This window comes from Nesoenas mayeri (genome assembly GCF_963082525.1).
Source record: "Nesoenas mayeri genome assembly, chromosome: 1".
NCBI classification, from domain to species: Eukaryota; Metazoa; Chordata; class Aves; order Columbiformes; family Columbidae; genus Nesoenas; species Nesoenas mayeri.
In genome coordinates, this window is record NC_137541.1 from 36,004,303 (window position 1) to 36,023,564 (window position 19,262).

The 19,262-nt window shown below is 42.2% G+C and overlaps 1 protein-coding gene across 3 annotated transcripts; it reads right to left on the reverse strand.

The window, feature by feature from the left end:
- Window positions 1-4,895: 4,895 nt before the first annotated feature.
- KICS2 (KICSTOR subunit 2) lies at window positions 4,896-17,239 on the reverse strand. 3 transcript variants are annotated; one of them, XM_080361906.1, is made up of 4 exons: window positions 16,944-17,239; window positions 14,752-14,825; window positions 14,537-14,655; window positions 4,896-9,808 (listed from the first exon to the last, which is right to left on the reverse strand). In XM_080361906.1, exons 1-4 carry the CDS (start codon window positions 17,176-17,178, stop codon window positions 8,992-8,994), a joined length of 1,245 nt encoding a protein of 414 aa, XP_080218032.1. In that variant the 5' UTR covers window positions 17,179-17,239; the 3' UTR covers window positions 4,896-8,991. The 3 variants fall into 3 exon arrangements, with proteins under 3 accessions (XP_080218032.1, XP_080218031.1, XP_080218030.1); XM_080361905.1 differs by having other exon boundaries at window positions 14,537-14,673; XM_080361904.1 differs by having other exon boundaries at window positions 14,537-14,825.
- Window positions 17,240-19,262: the final 2,023 nt, after the last annotated feature.

Genomic DNA, 19,262 nt, shown 5'->3' on the forward strand with positions numbered 1-19,262 from the left:
CATTTTGGTTGACAGCTTTAAAGAGAGATGTGACAGTTCAGTCTCTGGACTTGCACCTCCTTCTTGGACGTGCTACAAACTCATCAGCAAGGTGGTGGGTTTGGTTTTTTTTTGATCGTTCTCTCACTATTTCAGTCAGAGACATCTACACTTTGCCATAATCTAGCAGACATCATTTCAACACATCATCCCTAAGTAGAGATGGGCCTGAGGCACCTAAGTTATATTTAGATATCGAGACCCTTACATGTTCAGGGATGAGTGGATCTGGGACATCAACTCAGTCTACAGGGAAAGGGAAAGAAAAAAAGAAGTTAAATAGTCCCACTAGGCTGGTTCAAGATTTAGGCCCATCTATTTTTATGTGTAATCGAGTAATGCACAACTTCAGAGATTTGCCTCCTGCTTTTCTCACTGAGTAGTGCAGTCAGCAGGTGAGCTGGCCTGAGGTAACAACCGCATTAGGAAAACACTGCGTATAGAATTTTGGACTTCTCCAGGCAAAGGCAGCCTGCACAGAGTCCGTAACTTCAGCATGGAAATGGCTGATCAACTACATCTCATTGTATCGAATTTGCAGGCAAAATGGTGCAGATAAACTGCTTAGGAGGTTGGGGTGGGGACTTGATTCATCACACTAATTCCCCGCTTCTGTAACAATAAATGAGGAACAGGCTTTTCCCAAAAACCTATTACACAATGAAAAGTAATTACTCAATTGGAAGTAATTTGCTCTTGCTCTCTTTGGACAGGGATGCACGAAGGGCAGGGGATGATAGCTTTTACTCAGCTTACACATTTTGCCTTCAGCACAGCTCCAGGCACTTTACTCGGAGGTGAGCTCTACAAAAAGGCTTCCACACCTAGAATGGGACTTAATTGGCCAACTTTATTAAATAGTTCTGAAAGATTTGCAGTATCAGAATAAAAGCAGAAAGCTAAAGCGCTTAGTGCTCCCAACCCCTCATCCATCTCTCCGACAAGTGCTGGCATCTCTCAGGGTATGGACACCAAATTTACTAAGGGAAAGGACATCTGTCAAATGGGCTGCTGTGCTGCTGGGGGCAAAGGCAGCCTCAGCTGCCCCACTGCATGGCTAATCGAGCTCTTAGATAAAAGTATGCTCTCATAATCCAAGTTTTAACCCTCTAACTGTTTTATGTTCCTGGGCTTTTACCTCCAGGTGATATGCAGAGCCTCACACAGTCCCAGGTGGTCCTTGGAGAAGCATCACGCCCCACATCCAAAGAACCAGAGCAAGTATGCTGGGAGGACACAACCCCAGGCTGCAGCAGCCACCCTGGTCCTGAGAAGGTGATGGTCCTTTCGCTACTGTTCACACAGTGGCCCAGTGATGACTGCACCCATCCAGAAAACAGGTAAGTAAGTTTCTCCTTTTCAGGCAGTTTAAGCTCTCATCCCCCATTTGAAAACAGAATGATCCTGTATGTGTCCTGGTGTTTACTGAAAACCCCTAGGAGCAGCTGAGGCTGTAGCACCCTCCAGCCAAATCTGGAAGTCACAGGCACCTGATACAGCAGGGAAATACCTGGAGGTTCTGCTGAACATCTGTGCAAACATGCAGAGGAGGGACACGCTGACTTGGATTCCCCTGGCCAAAAACAACATTGGATCTGAGTATGATTTTTTACTAAGTAAATGCTTAAAAGACCAACAGGTTATTGCATGCTCTGGGAGATAATGTTTCCTCTGCTTGTGTTCCCAGGGAGGACTAACTCCAAGACAAAATCAAAGACTGGGAATTCAGTTTAACACAGACAACCCCGTCTCCCTTAGCATCTCTCGCTGGCCCTCATTTTCCCTCTGACCACATCATCCTTCACACAGGACACTTAAAGGTCTTGGTTCAAGGTTGTGCATCCCCGTATGGGGATCATTGTGATGCTGGCTCTTTATGGCTCTAACCTGAGGAATTTGACTTGCAGACACTAAAAAACATTCTAGCACTTCTGTAGCAAATTATGCATATGCCACAGAGCCAAAAATTTAATGCTACTAAATATTTTATCTGATCAGCAGTGAGCTGCACAAATAAAGCACAACACTGCACCACTCTGAAGCTTCAGATGTTAGCTCGTAAAATCGTACCAGCACATTCCAGTTAATAATGGGATACAGCAAAGCCTGTCTTAATCATCTGTCCAAAAACAGATGCTTTGCCAGCATTATTGGTACCTAAAGATTGGACACTGCCATCCTGGAAATAGCATAGTTACTCTAAAGTAGTCACATAAAACAGCAGCTACCACAGACAGGGTCTAGCACAGCTTTTGCAGGATATAAAATTTATAGATTCCCACAAAAATAGGCCAGCAATGCAGAGGGGCCAGCAAATCCCACCTGCTCACGGTCTGCCTGCATTGCAGTCCTTTTGCATCTGTTTTCTCCCTGCCCATCTTTCCCAGAGCTGTCATCTGCCCCAGCCCATCTCATAGTGCCTTGTCTCCTCTTCTCCTGCTCTTTGCTATTCTTACCGCTGCCATGTACAGCCAGGGCACAGTCACGTCCCAGCTGCAAGGTGGAGAGCCCTGTTACTCTACTGCAGACACAGTAGCTGCAACACCACATTAAAAGTTAGGAGAGAACTGAACTCAAACAGGCAAATCCTCCCAGAAAAGCTCCACAGCAATTGCAAAAATCAGTCAGGCAATGTGTTGAAAGCACACATGCACAAGAGAGGAAAAGAAGCAGCTCCTGGAGGAAAATGATTGAGTACTTAAACAATTTCATGGCAAAATAATCTGTTACCTTTATCCTCCAAAGGAGACTTTTTCTTTAAATCAGTCCTTCAACAGGAAAAGGAAATCGAAGTTCGATTCCATCTTGTATTTGACTTCTTTATGTTGTGTGCCTGCTCTGTGAGGCATGACACTATTGCTGTCCTTTGTCAGCATTCTTGTTTACAGAGCCTCTCCTGTTTTTCCCATAAGCAGTTCCTGCCTTTGCACAGTCGCAGCCCAAAGGCCATCCCGGCTGAGCAGCACCACAGTTGTCCCCAAGGGGCAGGACACTCACTGCGCCTGAGGCTCAGGCAGAGGCCAAGCAAATGAGAAGTGCTTGGTGTCAGCTGTGTCCACCCAGGCAGGGCTGGCTCACATCTCTGGGAGTCTGAAAATGGGACTTCCGGAGAAAATGGGGCAGAAACACCAAAGTTTCAGCCAGGCTAGTTAGCTTAGTGTCAGCACTTCTGGAAGCAATCAGAGCTAAGCACAAGTCCAGGGCCAGCCATGCTGTGTGACATGTCTTACAGCAAGATGAGGGGTTGCAGATATTGGGACAAAAAACAGGACTTGAGGAATGAAGTATAGCGCATTGCTGATTTCCTTCAGCAAACCTGGGTTACGAGAAGACTGGGAGCCAGTGCAGTAAAAGGCAGCAGGCTGACCTGTGGCAGCAGGTGCTCTGGACTCCTATGTAAGGAAGCCTCAGATAACTGATGTCAAACAAAGAACAACCGAACTGATGTCAAACAAAGAACAACCGCTAAAATGATGACAAGTGTCTCAAAAAGTTCATCTGTGAAGAGTGGAACAGCACAATAATTAACTGGAAGAATGCCATAGAATTATTTCCAACTGTAGCGCAGACATTTTTTTAAGTGATTTAGATAAACACTGAGTGTTAATATTCAAATAGATACCAAGAATTTACATTACTTTTGGATCATTAAAACCTGAATATTATGTGAATTTTGCATATATTGCAGTCCTTTGTAGCACAATACAAAATATATTGGTAGTTTCCATTTCACAGAATCATTTTTGTTGGAAGAGACCCTCAAGATTCAATCCAACCATAACCTAACTCTGGCTCTAAACCATGTCCTTAAGAGCCTTGTCTATATGTCTTTTTAACACCTCCAGGGATGGTGACTCAACCACTTCCCTGGGCAGCCTGTTCAGTGCTTCACAGCCCTTTCTGTGAATAACTTTTTTTCCTAATGTTCAATCTGAACTTTACCTGGCACAACTTGAGGCCATTTCCTCTTGTCCTATCACTTGCTACTTGGGAGAAGAGACCAACACTCTCCATGCTGCAACCTCCTTTCAGGTAGTTGTAGAGAGTGATAAGGTCTCCCCTCAACCTCTTTTTTCCAGGCTAAACAGCTGCTCCTCATGAGACTTGTGCTCCAGGCCCCTCACCAGCTTCATCACGCTTCTCTGAACTCTCTCTGGCACCTCAATGTCTTTCCTATAGTGAGGAGCCCAAAATTGAACACAGGATTCAACGTGGGGCCTCAGCAGTGCTGAGTACAGTGGGACAATCACTTCTCTAGTCCTGCTGGCCACACTATTCTTGATACAAGCCAGAATGCTGTTGGCCTTTTTGGCCACCTGGGCACACTGCTGGCTCATATTCAGCCAGCTGTCGATCAACACCCCCAGATCCCTCTCTGCCAGGCAGCTTTCCAGCCACTCTTCCCTGACCCTGCAGTGCTGCCTGGGGTTGTTGTGACCCAAGTGCAGGACCCGCATTTGGCCTTGATAAACCTCATACAATTGGCCTCAGCCCAACAATCCAGCCAGTCCAGATCCCTCTGTATGGCCTTCCTACCCTCCAGCAGATCAAGACTCCCACCCAATTTGATGTCATCTGCAAACTTTCTGGGGGTGAACTCAATCCCCTTGTCCAGATCATTGATAAAGAGATTAAACAGAACTGGCCCAAATACTGAGCCCTGGGGAACACCACTCGTGACTGGACACCAACTGGATTTGGCTCCATTCACCACAACTCCTTGGGCCAGGCCCTCCAGCCAGTTCTTTACCCAGTGAAGAGTACGCCTGTCCAAGACATGAGCTGCCAAAAAATTCTGGCTTTATGTCTTTGTGCAAAGGGGGAAGGAAAGATGTTTTATTCAAGAATTAAACCAAACCAAACCACATACACAAACACCACACACCACTGCATTTAAAAGAAAACAGCTTACAGGGCATAAATACATAATATGTCAGATGTGTTAGAATACATTTGCTGTCAAATTCACATTCCCAGCAAAAAATACTAAATTAAATGCTCTGACAAAAAAATCCTCATGGACCCAAGTAAGTGATGAGGTATATGAAATTCACTACAAGATCAGCTTCCACACTGCTATTCTAAGTAATCTGAGTGGGTAGCAAGAATATGAAATCTCAGTAGCTGATTTAAAAACTTTAAAATATGTCTGGAAGTGTTGGCTTTCATTATGTTATCATAAACATCTTTACATCTTGCATTCAGTCACTTACACAAGGCTTTTAAAGTACACTACTATATTAAATTGGTGGAGAGGAAAAACTCGTGGGATATTGCCCAGCTCAGCAAAAAGTACATTTTTTCTCCGATTCTTAGAGTAGAAAGATTGATCAAGATTTGAATATATTTTTTTCCAGTTACTGAGTTTCTGGTCACCTTTACCTACTCCACATATATGTTCCCCCCCTTACTTATGTGGGCTGTCATTACTGGCCTAGCCAATTTTACATTGGAGAGAACTCATTTGTCATTTAAATTATAAACTCCTCAAAGCATCATCTAAGGAACTGTGCTTTAAGTCTTCACTGGAATAACAAATCTGCAAATACTCATTCCTCACACACACACACCCCTCCACACACACTTAGTTTTTGGTCATAGCACACCTCGGCTCTGCAAAACTATTTTATACTGATTATTCTATTGCAGTTACCTCTTCAGCTTCATCCCTGCAGGTTTCATCCAAGCCACTTCCTACAGCCTGGATTTTCTGCTCCCCACCTTGTGTTAATTTAAGGCTGAGATCTCACAAGGAGAGCCTCAGGGACAAGACTCTGAAACCCAGAGACAGGTCCACAAAGTTTGTCTCTCCAGCATCTAATTCTCTCCCATTGCCTCCCTTCTCACACCATGGGAGAGAGATGGTTATAGGTCCTTTTGGTTTCTTTATCTGTCTAAATACTCCAGAAATTCTCACCCACAAGTCTGATGGCTCCTCTGGCCACTTCCTTAAAATCCTCAGGAGAAAACTGCAGCAAACAATCCCACCAGTGACAAGGGACAGAGTCCCTTCCCCATTGCCAGATACTGCTTGCCAAAAACAGCAGCAGGAACATGCAGCAAACCCCCAGGTCTGCTGAATAGAGTTGTCTCTTTTTCCTCTTCCCATAAAAACCATCAGGAACAGTCTCCAGCCATTTCAGCAGATGACAAAAGCTGCTGGTCTGCCCCAAAGTGCAGCAGATTTCTCTTTCACCTCTTCCAATATGCCCCCTGCCACTCAGAAATGACACAGGAGTTTGTACCACAGGCAGTCTCTTCCCCCAGCCTTCTCGCCCGCTTCCCACAGATAACTAGTTGTGCTGGTTTGACTGAAAACAAATTAATTTTCTTCATGCAGTTAGAAATATTTCTTTTCCATAGCTAGCACGCTCATCATTTGGACTTAGTTTGAGAACAAGAGATAACACAGAGATAATGTTTTTAATTGCTCTGGTCTGAGAGCCAAGGACACTCTCAGCGCTCTGCTCACAGGTGTGAGGCATTAAGGAAGGAAGGGATGGATGGGGCAGAGCTTGATTGACATCCAGACTGATCAATAAGAGTATTCCATCCCGTTAGCATCATGCCACATATTTAAGAAAAGTCAGGACCTTCCGGGTCGCTGGTTCTTCTGCTCTTCTTTCTCGCCCCGGGCTGCAGCCAGGGGAGTTTGGATCAGGAGTTTTAGTTTGGCCTTTTGCCATTTTGCAGAGGCCTCTGAGCCCTTCTGCCTTTTTCCTCTTTCTTCTCTCTTTGGGACCAGGTGCTGTTTCCTGGGACTGGCTGCTCAGCACGTTCATGAGGAATCGTCTTGAGTATCTTTTATTTCTGTTTTACATATACATTTACTAGTAGTATACTAGTATTTTGTTATTTTTTTAAACTGCATTTATCTCAGTTCAAGTTTCTCCCTTCCCTTTTGATCCTCTGCCCTACTGCGGGGGCTGTGGAGGGGGTGAATGAGTGGCTGTCGCAGTTGTATTGCTAGCTCAGGTTAAACCATGACACTAGTACAATGGGGAAATATCGCAGAGGCAGACAGAATTTGTGCAACACTTTATTATGCTGCTGAAGACTGGGAATCAGTTCTGGTGACAGACTATTTTCTATTAATTAGGCTGAGGAAGCCAATAGTACAGTATTATTACAGGGTCACTGTCTCACAGAGGGAAGCACACAAACTCTCTCAGTACTGTCACTTGCAACTTTGTCCTGTTACAAAGGCAATTCAAGCTGCCAAGAGCAGCACTGTTACAACCAGGTGCCCTTCAGCTGCTAGTGTATTTCCAACTCTGTTACCTTCCAATGAGAAAGAGCAGTCTCTAAACTTTTGCGAGTGATACTGCATATGAACTTCATATGAAAGGCAGTAGCACAGATATTCACAACAGACTAACAGGTAATTATAGCAAAGCATGGAAGGCTCTCTTTGGCACAATGTGGAAGAGCTTACATCTGGAGAGCAGAACATGCTTATGTGATTGTAAAGAAATCAATAATTGCAGCAAGATGAGAGACAAGTTACCATCACCTTTTGTAGGAGAGAAAGGGAATCGGTAAAAGCCACGTCTGCAATGGTTATCTTTTATATTTCAGTCTTAACAGAAACCGACATTTTGATTTAAACTCCCTTTTAAAACAAACCTGATGATATTATACCTTACACAGTGTCAGCTAAGGATCTAGAATAACTTTACTACATTTGCATACATCATACAGTAGACTCATATCAGTCCTCCTGAACTCCCATGAAAGTGCTTGCACAACTGCATAGTTAACAGACAGAGGAATCACACAATATAAGGCTACAGGTACAGCCATATGGACCCTTTTATTGTAGTTGGAAATATTGATTTCCAAAATAAAGCACTTTCAGGGTAACCAGAAAACATACCTTTTCTAAACCTGCAGCCTAGAAGTGGTAACATTTTAGAATGAGGTAAACATACTGCATAGGCTATATATTTAAATTCAAATTCCAATAGTTATTTGGCTTAATGGTGAAATTACTTCAAACTAAACAGAAAGAGAAAACTATACCTATACAAATCTGAAAACAAATCCAGGTTGACCCTAATAGTAAATCAGAAAATAATTCATTTACAGAGGGCATTTTCTACTGCTTTTTTTTTTTTTAAGTTACCCAGACAAAAGCACGATATGAAGAGAGCTTTGCTGATTTTCCCATGGAGCTGCTCCTTCTAGAATACCTACTCAACCTCATCTTGTCTCCCTCAGTTAATCTGAGCCAAGACTGCTACTGGGCATGTGCTGTCACAACAGCGCAGTGAATACTGGCCTTCCAGCCTATGCTGCAGCTTTTCTTGCCACAAACAGCACTCTGGAACAGTGACAAAGCTTTGACACAGATGTTCAGAATAGACATTGGTGCTTAACAGAGTGTCAGAGACCTCAATTATAATTTTAAAATAATTTGAAAGCTAAGTTAGAATTAACAGTGGTGCCTTTCATTATTCTTGTGTTTTTATTTAAAATGCATCCTTGCAGGTTTGTTTTTTTTAATATTCCCTTATATCAGTGTTTAGTTCCCAGAAATCATTCCTGTCAGACACTGCAGTTTTCTGAAAAGACAGTATCTTCCATCCTCAGAACATTTTCAATAAACTCTGTAGCAGACAGTTAATGATCACACTAAGTTAAAGTGCATATATTCCTTTCTGATACAACAAAGTTGTGGACTGAAAATACAAATCATACTGAAAATTGAAAACCACACACAAAAAAATCCTACTGTGGCCATTTAGCACCCCACAATGATGTTGTCCCGCTGAGTACTGCCCAAAAATACTTTTCTTCAAGTGTCTGTTAGCTTAAAAAAAACTTATAACATTAAAAATAATAGTTCCTCTTTAATTAGACTCTGAGAAGCATGAATTTATGTAATCTTTGAAAGCTACAGCTCCCCCAAGGCTGGCATACCGCCTTGACGACTTGTAAGTAGTTTGTATTTTACCCTTTGGATCCAGGCTTCAAGCTTGCAAAAGCTTTGGAGTTCTTAAGGGAATGTGAAATTTCATTGAGAAAAGAAATAAAATGATAGTCCCTTTCTGACTTTTTGGACTCAAAAATAACTACAATGGTAAAGTGAGGTTCGGGGCGAGTCAGAAAGTACGTGCTTTGGACTTTGTCATCGTAGAAGTGAACAACCTTCTCCAGACTGTTGAGGTCAGAGGTTCTGTCAGTCATAATCATGATCACATTGGGCCAGTGCATAACAGGCCTGTCGCTGGGCAGAGACACCACTGCAGGGTACTGATCCACTCCTTTGGGGGCTTCCCTGTAAGAGTGGGGATGATGATAACCATGTCCCTGAAAACTCTCTGACCCACGATTGTCAAAAATCAAGGAAACGTTGACGGCATCGTACTTCCGGATGAAGCTGGAAATTTTCCCAAAGTAATCAGGATTTGTTTTAGCAGTCAAAGTTTTCATCTCAGATGCTGTTGTTTGTCGACTAAGGGCCTCGTGAAAATAAAAGCTAAACTTGGCAAGGAGAATGTTTTTGAGCTTCATCAGCCAGAGGAAGAGGTGCGGAGGTTGTACAGCCTTCTGAGACTGCCCTCCAAACAGATGCTTCTTGGTCTCTCGCTGTTTCTCAAAAATTTGGCCCCAAGTTTGTAGTTTTGTGTGAGCACTGTGCAAATTGACCAGGGATGGAAGGAACTTCCACTCTGAGATCTGAGCCTGAGCCTTTAAGAGATGTGCAAGCACATCTACTTCCAGCTGGAAACTGCTTTCAAGAGGACTGAGGATTGGATGATGAAATCTAGAAAACATAACATTATTCAAGACATGAGAAGTGCTGTACACAACAGTGAAATAATCACATAGGATGTATTTGTTAATTCACAGACAGAACAAGCATCAAAGCAGAGTAACATGTAAACCAAAAGATAACCATGTTAACATAAAAAAAAATATATTTTAACGTAATTAGAGCAAGTCTTTTAATAAATATACAACACTTTGGATTTGACAAAAACACCTGTCAGACTTTTCTCTATCAAAGCAAGGGAGTTATATTTGATCAGTTCAAGAGCAACCACTGTTTATCTCGACCTGTGAACTACTATAGCACCATTTCTCTTTAAATTCAGTTGCTTTTGTTCCAATTTAAAATCCCTTCTGGTGGTAAAATACATCCTAATGTCCTTCTGCTATTGCAGAACTATCAAGTTAAATCAAAGGAATTATGTTTTAAATTTGCTGTTTGTATAGGTGTATAGGAAGCTGAGGAAGCCAAGCGAAGCTTTTTTTTTTTAATTCACAATAAATTTGTGATGAGAAATCAGTCAACAGAACCATGATTAACTGTATTTACCAACAAACCAGGTCTCAAACTTCAAACCTCAGTGTACCAAAAACTATGAAGAGGAAAAACATTTGGCAGGATTTCATCGCATCACAACGAAGGCACAGTAAAAACAAATTTCTCTCTCACTAAAAATTCAGGTCAAGATCAGCTCTCAATTTAACAGATTAAAGAAAAAAATACACCTCATCTACCAGGTAGAAGTGCCACTGCACATCTTATTCACAGGGGTGATCCTACTATTAGAGCAAATCTCAATGAAATGGAACTTTATAGATCCATTCTATAGCTTTCTCCCTTTTTCTCTAAATGTCAGGAAATAGGACAGATCCAGCCTACCTTCCCTCTCTTCATACTCAAATTACTTGTAAATGTATAACATCATAATCAGTAAATACATACTTCGTTCAAACTGTGCAAAACTGTTCTAGTTACAGAAGCTAAATACTTAACTTTAGAAATAACGAGTATTCAAAGACAGAGGTGGTCTTTTTAATAAATGTGTTCCCTAATAGGCATTTAGGACTCTTAAAGAGGCCTCCAACAAAGAACAACCAATAATTCAAAGACAAGACTTAATGAGGTTTCTGTTTAAGACAGATGTATCCCCTCACTTCAGAAGAATATTGTGGATCTTGTTATTGCTTTAAAACAAATAAGTTTGTATTTAATCCTTTCGATCTTTAATAGATTATCTTCAGACAAAGTGAAAGCAACTCCATTATTCCCCTCAGCTTCCAGGACACAGTACATCTAATCCATTTCAGAAATACTTAGTTCAAAACTGAAGCACTTAATTATGTTGTGGACCAGAAGAAAGAATGGGAATTTTAGGCTTTTCATCCCCCCTTCCTTCACTATTTTCTCTCTGATTTTCCATCAAGCTCTTGCCAAAACATTAATTCTTAGGCTTGTGAAAACTGTCTCACAATTTTCATGCTATTTTTAAGCATCTCTTTCTTTGACAACTGCAATACATGTCTTGAAAGGATTTGCTATTAAGATGCAAGTCCAAATTTGTTTGAAGAAAATCAAATTATGCATATCATAAATCAGTTGATGCACCCCATTCTGCAAACAGGGGAGGCTGGGTGACGAGCCACCTTCTGTACACAGTACATGTCAGCAACCATCATGCCCACCCGCTACAGCGGAGATCCAGGGATTACTGGCTGCTTTGGTGGGCTGAGAAGTCGAGAGTATATTTACATTTCTTTAAACAAACAAAAATCAATTAAAAATAATATTCCACTAATAGTCAACATCATTTTTCCAATGGTTTTGGTATTCAGCAGAAAAACACTTTTGTTGCCATATATTAGAAGAGTGAAAAAAAACCCAAAACACACAACCCACAACATTATGCAACATTATTTGTTCCAGATAGTCCCAACAAGTGCACACTTGGCACAGTAGTTTCAACACACTTGCAGTCAGACCAAGAAGGTTATTCTTCAAGATTAAAAGCAATGAAAAAATTCATACTAATGCAGCACTGCCAAGTCTCCTGGATTAACATTATAACGTATGGCTTCCCAATTCCACTCTGCTTCATGGCTCATAGCTATCTTCACATTTCACTGCACAGCAGGATTTGCTAAACTGTTTTAATTCAAAAATACACATCTCAGCCACAGCTGAGAAGCTTGATATGGTTGCAAAGTAAACTAACAGGTTATGTACTCAGTGCATCTGCTGTAATTAAGTTTCATAACACAGAAGCTGACTGAGCTCAGTATCACGTGAAATAGACAGGTTTTTCCAATATTTCAATAAGCCAGAGTGTTAAGAACTTAAAACAGACTGGAAAATTGATTTTTCCCCCTAATCATTCTCTGAAGCAGAGGGATGACAGAATTTTGTTTTGCAAGCTATAAAGAAACCTCATTTTTTTTACAAGTTTTTATTTCTTTCCATAGATCACACATGCATGTGTGTATTTACAAAATGCCAGCTAGATTAATAACATTTAACACTTAAAAAATAATTACATCAAAATAGGTTTACTAGTTACATATTCATTTTATATTAAGCTTATAAAGGATCTTGTTTCTGACATTGTTTGAATTATTCCAGTTAACATCCTACTCAAACCAGTAGTTCAAGAATTCTGGAAAAGTTGCTTGTCAAGATGCATTCAATAGAAAAACAGAGAGGAAAATGTCTAGTATTGGCTGTTTACAAGTCAGAAATAAGTAGTAACAAAAGAGCTTTAAACTATTCAAGGGTTGATGATTTTTCAGATACAGACAGTACAATTTGATTGTTGACAGTCAGTTAATTCTGTCATTCCTTTACCAGTAAGTAGTTATTTGCCCTGCATTATCTGATCAGCTATTTTTAGATGTAAATTAAAGAAACCAAGGCCAGAATCTATCTACAGAACAGATACCATGTCTTAGCACAGTTGGCAGCAGTAATGGCACACATGCCCAGCTACAACTGAGGAATATGTTCACAGAAGGAAAAGGCTGGGTAAGGATGAGTTTCTTTGGCCTTTCACCTGGGAGTATCAACAAACTGTAAAACAGAAATGCCTTCCAGCCAGTACACATCAACCTAACAACCCCCAGAAACTGACATGAGATATGAAGAAACTAAAGAAGGACTAAAGGAAGGTGTCATTATCTCCACTTTTATCAGAAATAATCTGTACATGACTGGGGAGGACCACCCAGTAGCTACTGAATTAGCTCTAACAGCATCTTAGAACATCCCCGTCACAGAGAGTGCTCATTAACCCAAAGCAAGATCATCAGTATTTTTCCCAGTGAGACATTGGTTTTTTTTAAAAAAAAGAGGTTGTAATAATGCCTTAGAAATAGAGACATGCCACTGAAATGTATTTAAATAGGATAGCAAAACATTTCATATATAACAATCTCAAGTCACTTTGTCAAAGTATCAGTTGCGGTTTTAAGATTTTTAACAGTGCTGTTGACCCAGCACATGCTCAGAACACATGACGATGGTTTGCATACAACGTAAAGTTTTCAAAAAACCTATTACACCTCCCTTTAATGTTTTTCACACCAAGGAAAAAAATATGTAAGTTTTGTTTTTCATTGGACTAACAGCCCATATATTGTAAGGGTTCACAAACCAAGAATTGCTAAAAAATTCACAAGTAAGATCATACAGGTTAGTTTCGATTTTCAAAAAAGCAAAATTATGTAGCAATTTGCTTAAGTTATTCCTAAAAAAGATAAGAGAGTCTGCTGCAGTGATCAGATCTGGCATGTCAGAAAGCAGCACTGAAGTATTTTAATTTTTCCTAGGTGTACCCTTCAAAAATCATAACCGAAAAAAATCAGACCTCAGAATATTCTCCCCCAATGTCATCTTAGACACTATTTCACTAACAAATAATTTTTAAAATTCAACTACATTTGAAAGATATCTTGGCTACCCTATTTTTCTTGAAAATAAAGTGCTAAAAATTGAGTCTGTTGACAAGCATGCCAATTTTTTTTAATATGCCACCACTTTCAAGGCTCACATGTCTTAGGTGTGAAATACCCACCCCAGAGTCATCTAGAAACATCCTTGGATTCTTCTAACAGGAACTATTAGATCTTAATTTCAAGAATGCATAACAGCAGGGACCAAAGACTCAGAGGTGTTCCTCCTACTGAGTCCAACACCTCTCAAAAGAAGTGATAACAGAGCACCATAAAACCATACTAGATAGGCCAGATAGCGATGACGTACCTTTTAGAATTGAGCAGACATATATTCTAATCTAAAAGTAAAATTGTCACACAAATATCTGTTTTATTTATACGTCCATTTTACTGAAGTCCATACAAAATTAAGTCTTATTTCCTCTTGGCTTCTAATGAAAAAGTGCAAGTCCTACACCTTTTCTTTAAGAAGGAAAATTACTTCCTCTCTGCTGAATATGAACATGCAGAGTATTAAGGAATAGCAAAAATGGCTCCTAGAACATGATGAGAAGAAACACCTTCCCTTTTTTAATTTTTCTTCTTCAGATGAGTCATATTTTGAGACCTCACAGATCTGACGCTACTGACCGACATTCACTTCAGGCACAAATTCATGCAAGGGGCTGTGCTGCTCGGAAGTTGTAGGACAGCAAAGTTTTTAGGCCCGCTTTGAACCTGAACATCATTTATTACAGATCATATGCCTGAGTATTACTGCCAGCAAATAAGCACTGACCTTGAGCTGTATTTCTTTAAGATGGATTCCAAAATGTTTACCAGTTCCTCAGAGTTAATGAACTTTTGGGTGCTGAGCGTGTACATTTTTTCATAGAAGTCAGCAATTTCCATCCGAGCCTGAACAAAAAAACAGAGCTGTTCAGACAGGTGAGAAAGCAGCTCTTCCAAGTGAGGAGCTGTTCCTCCTAGTGCATTGCGACCCGTTGCCACCACCTTCTTCAGCTCATTATGCAGAGATGTGTAGATGGTTCGGATGGAGTCCTTTCGGCTGAAGAATGACTGACCACCTGTTCAGATAAATATGGAGGTATTACCAAAATCCAGGGACAGCAAAGATAGACAGCAATACTGGAAAACTGTATGTAACCACACTTGTTTTACACTAGGCGTTCCTAAGTGGTATTTGATCCCAGTATTTTTTTTAATCAAGAAAAAAATTTCAATGTATTATTTTGCAAGTAACTGAATTACACGTAGTATAAACTCAGAAGCACTTTACGTAATTTTATAAAAGTTACACTTGCCCTAATTCATATTTCAGTAGCCAACGACTGCTGGAAAACTTCTTCAACTCCCTTACATTTGTCTTAGTTATAGTGTGACCTTTCAGAAAAGGGTTCCGATCACTTTGCTACTATGATACATGACCTGGAAATACCGTTATCTGCAGAAGTCAGAAAAATCAAGTCATAATGAAATTTTAATAGTCTTCACTGCTATTAATAACTCTAGATCTTTTAAAGAGAATTCTCCCAACAATACCTCTTTAAACACAAAGCACTCAAATCTGCAAAGCAACCTTTAAATGGGAACCACGTGACATTTGTGTGTAGAAAAGAAACATTACAAGTCCCTACACAATCCTAATATAAATCTGAATTCAAAGGCAAAACAATTGCAATTTATCTCACTGAGACCACAGTGCAGGTTAATCCACAACTAAAATGGGGGGGGAATTGTCAGTGCTTTTCTCTACCTGCTTAACACTGTGAAAAAAAAAAAAAAAGTAGAGGGTCAAAGTAAAAAATATTTAACTTTGATGCTACCAAAAGACTGTACAAGGGTATTCCCCTTGTTTCATCATTTCTATTTACAGATGGCCTTATGTGCTGCTGTGGCACTCAAGAGCTGCAAGAGAGCAAGGATCACAAGGACTAAATCTGCAGAACTTTTTAAAAACAGATTTTGAATTTAGGTTCCATTTTGAAACTATTTATAAATTTTGTAATGGTGGCTAGTCCTTTACGCATCCATATTACCCATATAACGTTCAAAACGGACCATAGGAATTTGAGGCAAGAAAGCAGATAATTGGTTACCACGGAGAAACAGGTACCTTCCTAAGCCAAAAGCTGTCCCCAGATCATGGGCAGGATGAAGAATCATCTATTGACATTGTTCATTAAGTACATAAACAAAATTTTGTCCCGTCTCAATTTTGCTCTTTCTGCAAGCCACCAAATTAAATTTTTGAAGTCAGACTTATACATAAGAGTTTTGTCTGTAAAGATCTTTTTATAAAATAGTTTCAAGTCACCACTCAAAAAATCAAAGGATATTTTTTTTGAATCTTTACTGCATTACACATCAGAGTCATATCCCTTGTTCCATTTTCCATGCCAGTCTGCAGTGCAAAGGGAAAATAAGCAACTTTGCTCAGAGGAAAACATGATGACAGCTCATCCTGTGCCAGTTTGAGATTTTTCTATTCACATATTGAGAGGATGAGAAGCAGCCAAAATTGTGGCAAAAACCTCCTGAGATTCAGCAGTGTTTACACGAAAAAACATTTTTCAAGAGGCTATCTCCCGCCCTGAGTACTTGCACATGTACTTAAGCACGTACGGCTCTAATATTAGGTCCTGGAACTGTGATGTGAAAAAGCTTTAGCCCTTTGGTCACCCCACTGAGCTCACCTTTGCCAGAACCTCAGCCAGAGCATCTCAGCACAGAAATGCCGCTGACTAAATCTCGGGAACGGCAGGTAGATAGGATAGTCTACCAGCCAATACAGAGATGCACCGATTTGCACAGCTACTGTGCCACCTACGCTCTTATTTATTCTTTAAAGATGGCACAAATGGCACAGCCGATTTCTCACGGGACCCAGGGACACTTGCTGCCCCGTGTTTCAGACGCATAGACGCACCTCACCGAGGCCTGGGTCCTCGGGTACCCAGCACTGTGCCACTGCCGGCTGACAGATCCCCTCACAGCCCTATAGCAGCCACCCCTTCCCTACCGCGCTGCCGACACCCCTGGAGCTAAATCCGGGGCGGGCGGTGAGCTGCCGCGGGCGTCCCAGCAGCCACCTCAGGCGCGGGCGAGAGGCGGCCCGGAGGGCGGCAGGGGACAAGGGGCTCGGGGAGAGGAGCAGGATCCCTCCCCCCGGGGCGCGGCGGTACCTAGCTTCTGGCCCAGGAAGGTCATGCTGTGGTAGGCCTTCTCGGCGGCGGCCAGGTGCGCCAGCCCGGCCAGCAGCGCCAGCCAGCTGGCCCCCGCGCTCTTGTTGGCCTCCCGCTCCTTCTCCACATTGTCCTTGGCCTTGTCGTAGGAGAAGATGCCCAGGTGGGAGAAGAAGGTCTCCAACACGGCCTGCTCCACCGGCACTGGCGCGCCCAGCGGGATCGACTCGCCCATCCCGCCCGGCGGTGCCGCCGCCGCCTCCACAACGGCCGCTACTTCCGGGTCCGGCGCCGCGACCGCGTGAGGGAAGAAGCTCGCGCCGCCTCTCCCCAACGCGCCTGCCGTTGTCACGTGACAAGGGAGGCGGGGCGGAGAGGAGCCGGCTCTGGGCCACGTGACGGGCTGGGCCGCGCGGCCACTGCACAGAGTCACAGGATATCGGGGACTGGGAGGGACCTCGAAAGATCATCCAGTCCAGTCCCCCCACAGGAGCAGGAACACCCAGATGAGGTTACACAGGGAGGTGTCCAGGTGGGTTTTGAATGTCTCTAGAGTAGGAGACTCCACAGCCCCCCTGGGCAGCCTGTTCCAGTATCTGTCACACTCACCGTTAAGAAGTTTCTTCTCAAATTTAAGTGGAACCTCCTGTGTTCCAGTTTGTACCCACTGCCCCTTGTCCTATCATGGGTTGTCACTGAGAAGAGCCTGGCTCCATCCTCGTGACACCCTTTACATATTTATAAACATTAACAGGGTCACCCCTCAGTCTCCTCCAAGCTAACTTGGCCTCACCGTGGAGGTTCCGTGCAGCAGCATCCTCCAAGGGGACCAAAACCCTGAGCCCCAGCAGACAAACACACAGCAGCCGTGTACAGTGACTGCTCCTGAGTCAGCCGGAGCCGCTGCAGGCACTGTTTGCAGGCTGGCTGCACTGGTTCCTGTAGCCAGCTGTCCTCTGTCCTGCTACTTGGTGGTTTTTTTTCTGCAACTTAAATCTGACACCCATTTTCACAGCAAGCTTTCATTTGAAATGTCCCCAAATACAGGGTCTTACAGGCGACCTTATTCCCACCTTTCAGCATCAGCATGGCAGGACACCCACAGGACCCACCAAAGTTTCTATTGCCCACCATTTTGTGTTAATGGTTCCCCTGCCCTTGCACCCAACGGGCTGAGCTTCAGCCTTGTCACTGAGCCACTCTAGAGATCATTCATTGCTTGAATTAATCCCCTTTTTTATTGATCATGTTTCAGACAGACAAGCTCCTTGGACTGATTCACTGCAGAGGCACTGAGGAGCATCAAGCTGAGGCACAGGGCGCGACGCCATGGATGGGGCTGCGGTGTCAGCACTGCAGTCCTGGCTCTGCACAACAGCTACCCCCTTCACACTGAGCAAAGCTCTGGCTTGAAGTCAACAGGCAGCTCCTCTCCTGCCTGATTTGCAGCTCTCCAGATACCCCAAAACTAAGATGTTAGTAGTTTTCTCTGTGGATAGTGTTTCCCTGTGCTCACATCTGCATTTGTTTTAAAACTGACATCTAGACAAAACACGGTTACTACTTCTTTAACTCTGGGTGAGATCCCTCTGCTAATTCAACTAGCTGCCTACCTCATCCAGGAAACACTCAAAACATACTGTGATTTTTAAAAAGCACCAGATGCAAAAAAAGGTGAGAAGCAGCATTTTCAATTAACCTGAACTGTACAGCATCTGCAGTGCATTTTTTTTTTTACTGTGGCATTATATGGTAAATATGGTAGCCTAAGGATTGAGTTGGGATATACATACTAGTTTTCATCAAAACAATTAGTCTAATATCAAAGATAAGTCTGTCAAATCCTTCACCACTTTCCACTTCTAGGTGCAGGCACCTCTGTACATGTACATGAATTAATTCAGAATGGTGTGTAACATCCTTGAAAAGGTTCAGGTTAGAACTGCAGTATTGGCTTTAAATGCTTAAAACCTGAAGTAGCTTAACAGAAGTTATAAGGTCTTCATTCTTACAGCTGACATGTTTGAGTTCTGCATGCACAAAATGCTGCCTTCTTCCCAAATTCAACTATATTTACTGAGTATGCCTAGGAGACAAAATGAATGTAGGATTTTATAGCTGCTTGATAATAGACTTACTCTTACCTGGAAAGCTGGGATATCTGGGTAATTTAAGTTAGCACCCGAAACATACAATTGCCTTGTCAAGGCAATCATAGCTAGTAGTAGGCTGCCAACAGTTTACATAAAATAAAGAGTAGGAAAGGGGACTCCTAGATAGCCAGGACACTGTTTCCAAAGGACAACTAGGAGTCAAAGG